Here is an 8,739-nt window from a genome sequence, read left to right as displayed (position 1 = left end):
ATGTACAATGCTGTTTTTTGCTGATCTGAACTATGGAATGGTATACACATAATGAATGAGTGCAATGGTGAGATTATTTTCATGAGCTGAATTTAACAAGACGTGTCCTCACATTTCGAGTGTTTCGTACTATGATTAGGACCTAGGTCCCCTTATGTGTCAATGAGTTAGAACGTTACTGACATGTTCCATTCCACTCGGCTTTGCCTCGTGGAATGGAATATTTCATCTGTCACCGCATGAAATTATTCTTATAATTGCACTCACAAACATTCTTTATTTGTATACTATTACACATGATATTCAATCTCATATGCTAACAGGAACACATATTTTGTTATATAATATAAATCATTGTACCACCTTACCATCAACATTTTTTTGTAATATATTATTGTTCACAATGTATTGATTTTAGAGTTTGAGGGCATGAATGTGCACACTGTCAAACATTGAAAGAAATCGCCCGACTGTACGGAGATAACACATATTAGTTATGACCATTTTAAAATAGTGATATTTCCACAGAAAATGTCGGGTCAGGCCTAGCTAACTATAATATTAGTCCTAACTAACTATAATATTTAAATTCGACTGACGTTTGTACAAAATGAACTTAACAGAATGATTTCATTACAAAGTTAATTACGGATTGAAACATCGAAAGTGAAAACGTACAAAAGGTCAACTGTCAAGACTATTCAAACAACTATGTTTGATACCTGCAATCTATTACAACAGGAAATGGTACCTTAGTACAGCATGAATTGGCAACTTAATGAGGAGACAGTTTATTGTAAATAGTTTCACACAAAATACTGGTCAGAAGCAGACATTTCAGTGGTCACATCCCTTATGCCTTTACGAATTCTATCGTCGAAAAATGCTTAAAACGTTTTTTTTTTTTTTAAGTATTTTTAACGGGGTTATGATAGGGTTTCTGTTGGTTGTTGTTTGTGTGCAAGTCTTCTCAATAAGGTACCAGTCTTACTATAACTACTATAACAACTATAATCAAGAGTATTATTTGGAAAAATAGGGGCCGAAACGCCCTCCTGTTTCCACTCAGACACGCCCTTCCTACTACACGGTGAATTATAAACGCTATTCCTTTACTATACAGTAAATCTGTCAAAGGAACCATTATATTACAAAACTTGAAATCATTAGGAGTACGGCTAAGATTACAACACTGTACAGATTAATAAATATGGTATGCGAATGCTGAAGTGTGCAAGTTCAACTACATGTACAGTGGCGTGCGATAACTGACAACAGCAACACAATAATATTTACCTGTATAATGTTTGTTCTTCCCTATATAGGGCAATTTCAATTTGATCGGTCCCCACTTATTGCTGAATATTCAATATCAATCCAGTTTTAAATGTTTTGTCACCAACACCCGACGTCAAAGTTGTTCAACAATTTACCCCAGTGTACAAGGTGTACTAAACATGATGGGTTAATGCGCAAAAGTTATGAACTTAAACACGGTCAAAGTGGCTCCATCTTAAAGGGTATGTCATTAGCTTTTCATTGGTATCTGATTTGCATCTCTTCAGCCGTGGATGACCGAGCACCATGGATTCCAAAACAAAGGCCAATAACCCACTGTTTCCCAGTTGCCTGAATAAGTGGTGAGCTGAGCTGGCACATGAATCTAATATAGGTTTTCCCGGCTATTTTAAATCAGTTTTCATTCAAAATCAACAACTCTAACATACAATTTCGTTCAAGAAAAGTTTCACACGCTTTTAACAAAACCAATTCAGTCATTTACCATTCAATTTCAAAGCTTGGTCACCCTTTTTAGTCACCGGGTCAAGAATATTCGTCAAAACAGATCAAATTCGTGTAAGCTGTTGCCGAATGGCAGCAATCATAGATCGAATTCCTCTTTATAAATCAATTAGACGAATTTGATTTGTCAATAACAAGGTTTGGCGTAGACGAGACGAAATCGAATACTCCTGGACGAAAACCTGCTCATTAATTTAGTTTGCTTGAACTGAATTTGAAATTTGTCTGACAAAAGACACAATTAAACATTAGAAGTGCACTAAATCGAGGTTGATGGACGAATTTTAAAATTAGAAGCGGTGAATTCGAATGATAAATGTTTTAAAATAGCAGGGAAAACCGATTATACCGGAGTCTTATATAGCGCACTTTTTCTACCACCAATAGGTACACGAGGCACTGGAAATTATGTATATTATTAAAGAAAGGTAAAAATACTTTATGACAAAAGTTTATGACAAGTATGCTTCCGTACTGTGCAACTGTAATTAGCAGTAAGACCTGCCGCTCTGAAGTAGACTTTACATGAGATTTTCCATTCTTAAGTTGACATTTTGCCAAAACCGCCTCCTTCACTATACCGTTTAATGATGGAATGATATATTGTGCTCAAGTTCTAATTAAGCATAAACATAATTTCTGAGAGCCTGATTACTCGTTCGTAAGCACAGAATGCACGGTAATAAGCAGTTGTGGATCTTGCAGTATATTCGGCTCAATTAGCTTTTAGTGAAGGTTTCGCTCTTGTACTCGAGTTTCTAATTAACGGCAAAACACTTTAGCGCTCATTAGGCCATTCTTAAGCATGGACAGGATCGGTCGTTTTATGTTACTGACCATCAATCGATTAAATTGTAATTGAATAATACTTGTTTCGTGTTGGAACGGTGCTTGTGCGCGACATTCTAATTAAAGTCAAAGGGGGGGGGGGTACTTCTGAGGTGTACGCGATTGGCAAACATTTTATTCCTCGTTAATGATATATGTGAAATATGCTAACCATAAGTTCAGATTTCTGCTGCGGTATACAGTATATTTTTTAGTTACGACGTGCTATCAATAAAAGTGTTTAACAGCCTTGGAGTTTTGCCTACACACGCCGGGTTTTCATTTCGCACCACACGATCTTCCGGCCTGTCGCTGCCGTGCCATATCCGATGCCACGTTGGATGCTGGTTTGGTATTCACCATTCAAGTTCTTTTTGCTGCCGCTGCAGGTGCTGAACCACCAACCGCCTCTCTCCTGCTGTGCACAATTCGCCATGGACTCGTCGTTATCTTGATCGTACGTGGAGAAGGGGTGGCCTTTTTGTCCGCTGATAGATACCTGATTAGCTGAAAATCAAAGAAAAAGGCGTAATTAGACGGCTGTTTTGTTATATAGGTCGCGTACTATATAATGCAGCAAAATATGAATTGTGAGGCTAAATAGAAACATTGTCAACTTAATCGTTTGTATCTCGAAACACGCATTTGCCACTTTGCGGGGTTTATAACATCACTTCGTGGTGACGGTGACGAAATGTGTGCTCGACTGGTTTTAAAAACTCTGTTTAAGACCGGTCTGAGTCTTGAATTACTTCTTTGATAATAACCCTCGGCAAGCCCATTCATAAATATCTTTCCCATCCAAAAATCAAACTTTTCGGTCTAGAAGTCAACGCAAGTCATTCTGAATGTTCGATGATTTCGGTCACCTATTTCACCTCATAGTTTTCGAAAAACTCTAACTATAATTATGGAATGTCCATCTTGCGCTAAGTCGTAAACAACTCCTTATTGCGTGTGATGCATAACGCAGCTGTGCCGGTGTATTGTGAATTTATGAATATGTAATATGGACTCACCGGTAGTATTGCGCTGCCTACGTGCATGAGGATGTGAATATTCAAACAATAAAATAGTAAAAAGCACTGGATTTCATAGGAGTCCAAATTTCATGTGACACTGGAACATTGTATAAATTCGGCCAGCCGGTCACTTCATCAACGGCTTAAAACTGGCAACGTGACGGACTCTCCAACAAAAGGAATTGATACGTAAACCTGAGTAAACTGTCAAAGGTATTTATGAATGCCGCAAAAATAATTGTGTCATTCATTTGAATGACACAATTATAACCAACAATTACCTATATTTAATAGAGAGTACGAATATCCAAGATGCAGCTCGTACGTATTAGCTCCAATGTTAAAATTCTGATACACTCCACGCCCAGTGCTTCCAACATCATTTCGGAGATCCATTCTCAAAGACCAGGTCTGACCGGGGTTGTCGGTCAGACGGTGCAAGGCCTCTTTGCCCAACCAGAACTCCCCCATCAGACCACCGAAGCCATCACGGTAATCGGCCCAGCTATGGGTGAAATTCACCGATCCATCCACGCGTCGCTGAAATACCTAAAGAAAAAAAAATAGATTGAAAACGATTGGGCAATTTTTTTTACAAAACAACAGATCCTCGGCAAGGAATATAGATAATGACTTTTCTTTCTGTTTAATCGTGTGCAGTCTAATCTTGGCGCATTCAAGATAACTACTATACAAATCAAATGGATTTCAAAAGAATAAAAAAGTTTCGATGAAAACAATGACTTCATTAGGACTGCTGGACTTTTCGTTTGAAAGTATAGGTTTTTTTTTCTCTGTAACCATTCTTATTACCAGGATTTTAATCCAAGTATATTTTGAATAAACACCACTTCTGTGCATGGGATTGCCATCTTTCTTTCATCATCACCGCTATTTATACATATGTTATAGGATTTCTTGTGTCATTTTGACCCGGAAATTAAAGCACGAGGCCAATAGAACCAAGATCAGAGTTTAGAGTGATATGCCATCAGCTTGGGGGTTTGGTCGGTATCAAATCAGGGCATAAATGATTATAGTGCGCATGCGCAAGGTATACAGCCCCTAGAGTGGTAACAAGCATTTTGATGGACATTTTGAAAAAAGGTGATAACACCTAAACAGCTGCCACCGCTGCAATGCTATCACATATTTTCCAACTCTGCAGGTGTATACCTTGACAAAAATCGCTGTGACGAATATTCTACTCATTTGATACCGGTTGCCAAAATTTTGGACCGAGGCTGAGGGCCTAAGAGCGTTGATTTTAGCATTCGAACTTAAAGGAAACGTGCAGTGGAAATTCAGCTCATCTTGTTTTCATGCACATTACTATGTGTGTTGCAACAAGTCGAGCACTGATAAGAAGAGCACTGTTAATACAAGATACTGCTTATAACAAATTTTAGGTACTAAGTCTTTGTTTTTCTTTGTTTTCCATTACTGATAATACAAGGTACCTGTTATAACAAGGTAATTCTTAAAGTCCCAGGAACCTTGTTATAAAGGTGTTCGACTGTTCTTGTTTTATTGAAGTGACATGAAAGTGTAGTTTTTCAATTGTTAGCAAATGTCAAAGTGCAGTGGTTTAAACGCTGTGATGCATAAGCTTACTATTAAGTACCCTCAAACAGTGACAAAGTATAATTGATTGGGGAATGGGATTAACTTACGATCCAGCCTTCGTTATCCATATCACAGTAGACCCGTAAGCCCTCTGGATACTGCGACGGGTAGATGGTGTAGGCACCATTCATCCTCTCACCGGCTTCATATAGGACTTCACAGTCAGGCGCCCTGACACCCACAGTTGATTCTGCAGTTGGGTCAGCAGTGATCAAGTTGAAGTAATACCAAGAGGTTTGACAGTTTATCCTATCTGGACCGGGGCGCAACAAGGCACCTCCGAAACTATTTTGTAATAATTCTTATTTGAATTCGTGAATTTTCCAGATGTTAATCGGAGTATGAATTGAATAAACAACACTTATGTGAAATGGCCATGTTGCCACAGCAACCGATTGAAACAAAATTTAGGTACATTTGGGCTATTTTATATAAGTTCATACAACTATGCATTTTTGGGAGATTCAAACATGTGTAAATTTGCTGTGTACATTTTGGTTAAAATCATGATCACGTGATCAAACGATGCGTGTTGGCATGAAAGGCTGACATTAATGGCATACAAAAAGTACAAATTTTTACCTTTTTCTGCACAATAATTTTATTGGTTATTGTATGGTACTCTTGCATAAAAAAAGTACTTTATTTGCGCCCTCGGCCTCAGCGGTGACTTACAAATGTTTGTACCAAATATGAAAGGATCTGAATAGAAAATGTAGGAATGATGGAAGAGGAGAAGTACTGTATTTGACTTAACATGTACACAGTTACGTTTCTGTCAATCACAAAAAAATCACTGAGGTAAAGTCAACACGTGTTTTGATGTTCTCTTGGTCTCCTTGGTACACTAAGTCATCGCTACAGGCAGAGGGCCCAAATAACACACAAACGCCCGGTTTTTAAAGGACGGATGTGTGTATGTTTATATCCTACTTTCAACTGTTCTTTCCGATTAACATCATCGCTCAACGCGCGTTTTACATGACACTTTTCGGGGATTTCAGGACTTAGTGCCCCTTTAAAGATTACCAGCCAGCCAACTACATGCACAACTTAGGAAACTCAGCCGATATATTTTAACTTAAAAATTTGATTCATTTTCCTGTTTTCAAAATAAAGTTTCTTGTTTCGTAGATGTGTTTTTATAATGGGACTTTTCGTCTGTATTCATAGTACCCAAATCACTTTGAGCACAGATACATCTTGACGAAAATTGTGGTCCCGTTTATAATTAAAGTGGTCTGGTTTAAGTTCATTCATTCTCATCTTACTGGCCAAAAGAGGGCATGGTGCCTTCACCATCGTGCCCATTAAATCCAATAAAACTGTTCCTTGTCAAACAAAAACAAACGAACAAAAATAAACAAACAGTTGGATCCTCACCTGGGCAGTTGAGCCGTTCACGAATCTCCGTCTTGTTCGTTGAAAACAAGACCAGTTCGGAATTGGGGAACTGGTGTATTGCAGGCAGCGCGATCTTAGGATTGCTCAATCCGCCGGGTACGGTACTGGTGCACTCGCAAGGGTCGGACGCAGAACGCAACACCCAGCGAAGTTTGCTTTCCCGCTGAGGGTCCGGCTCGCTGCCCAAGTAACATACTCTCGCAGAGGTGAGGTGAATTTCTCAAAGAAAGTAGGAGGAAAAAGAAAACGCATTTAGGTTGATTTGTGAACGCATGCCTGAAAACCTTGTTTTTAACACGGGACTTGCATTTCAATGGAAACTGCTAAGCCTCACCAGAGCATGGAGCAAAAACATTAACGGGCCTTTATAACATAAGCAGGTTTAACGGCATCAATCGCTTCTCAAGAGTTAAGGGGGGGGGGCATACCTTGATTAGCACTTATGCGAACGCGAAGCGCGACCTATAACGGCGTGGGGTTTTTGCCCGCTTAAGGGCCCCGATATGATGTTGGATTCCAGACGCTCTGTGGTGCAACTGACCACTTAAACCAATTTTTTTGGGGGGCAAAACATTATACTTATCTGAGCTATAGATTTATATTTAGGCTGCAATTTTTATTTGGAGACGAAAAAAGTGGGGATGGGGAAGGGGGATTTGGTGCCCGCTTTAGGAATTCTAGACGCTGTAGTGAGATCTGAGATAATTTCTGACCAAATTTGACCAATTTCATTTGGCAAAAAAAAAATACCATTGAAACATAATTGTCGAGTTTTTGATTATTTGTATTACCTTTTCTGAGCCATGAGATTCATATATAGGTGGGTGGGGGGGGGGGCAACGATCATGATATCCCCCATTCTAAAAATAAAAGTGTGGGGGACTTGTCAGTTACTCGCTTGAAATGTTTTAATTTCAATATCAAGATGTGTGACGCTGTCAAAAAAAGATAATGGTAATTATAAGTTGAAAATCTTTTCATTTCAATTTACCAAATGTAAATTCAAATTCACACGAGAAGAATTTGACATGCTTTGAGCAAAATCATTTTAGTTACGTATCTATTTGGTACTTGATCAATAATAGATTTGTCAATACAGATCGAATTCCTCTCAGCAATTCCTGAATGACAGCATTCGGAGAACAATATAGCTTTCATTAGTTACCTTTACACCTGTATCGTGGAAGTTCCACAGAAAAAAATAGCCAAGAAAACTTAGTATAATTTTGCTACGCCATTACAATTGTAACAGCATTGTACTCACCTACACAAATCACCAGGAAACCCACCAGTGGCGTTGGTATCATTTTCGCCTGACTTTCTAATATGATCCTTCGTATTCTAAGATGGTCTGTGATTCTCAGTGATTCTAGTATGTAAAAGCAAGATGTGTTAGCAGGCTTGTGTTGGCTACGAGTGCTCACGTTTTGCACGGATAGACGACCTACACACGACAGCGCTGTTATTTTTTGTGTAGACCAAAGCGTTAGGAACTGGTACAAAACATCGTTAATTAGGCCTGTAATTGCTCACGTAAGTGGCTTCTAAATTGTTCAAAGAGGACACCAATACCAAGGTTAACTCTTTAAGTGCATTTTTACCAAAAACATAACACCTTCCGTGGAGAATATGAAATAATTATGATCATTATAGCTGAAGGTTCGATGGATATGAAATAATTATGACCATTAGCAAGGGTCGATGAATCCATTACAAGGCCAGTAACTTAAGCGTTGGAAGTATCAAATATCGTAAATGTTTAATCATCTAAACGTGTATATTTTGGCCACTGCCGAGAAAATAAAAAAAAAATCTCTAGATAATGAAACAAAAGAACAAGCTTGTAGTGCACGGATCCATCGAATACAATTACCCCCTTAACGGTGATAGTGTCCCCCCCCCCCCCCCACCCAGTTAAATAAACGGCAATATGACTTCGCCCCTCTTTTTCTTTCTCCACCCCCCCCCCCCCCCTTCTCCTTTCTTCTCCTTTCTAGGAATGAGGGGGTGGGGTGAGCGCCCCCTTGACTCACCGCCCTCGCAACGCCCATGTTGC

At 39.0% G+C, this 8,739-nt stretch overlaps 1 protein-coding gene across 1 annotated transcript; it reads right to left on the bottom strand.

Moving 5' to 3' along the window:
• Positions 1 to 2,893: 2,893 nt before the first annotated feature.
• LOC119733020 (fibrinogen C domain-containing protein 1-A-like) lies at positions 2,894 to 7,990 on the bottom strand. Its single transcript, XM_038206604.1, has 5 exons — positions 7,948 to 7,990; positions 6,663 to 6,902; positions 5,327 to 5,469; positions 3,935 to 4,202; positions 2,894 to 3,138 (listed from the first exon to the last, which is right to left on the bottom strand). The coding sequence occupies exons 1-5, from the start codon at positions 7,988 to 7,990 to the stop codon at positions 2,894 to 2,896; spliced, it is 939 nt and encodes a 312-aa protein (XP_038062532.1).
• Positions 7,991 to 8,739: the final 749 nt, after the last annotated feature.

This window comes from Patiria miniata, unplaced genomic scaffold (assembly GCF_015706575.1).
Source record: "Patiria miniata isolate m_02_andy unplaced genomic scaffold, ASM1570657v1 HiC_scaffold_1, whole genome shotgun sequence".
NCBI lineage: Eukaryota > Metazoa > Echinodermata > Asteroidea > Valvatida > Asterinidae > Patiria > Patiria miniata.
This window is presented reverse-complemented; position numbering and strand designations above follow the sequence as displayed.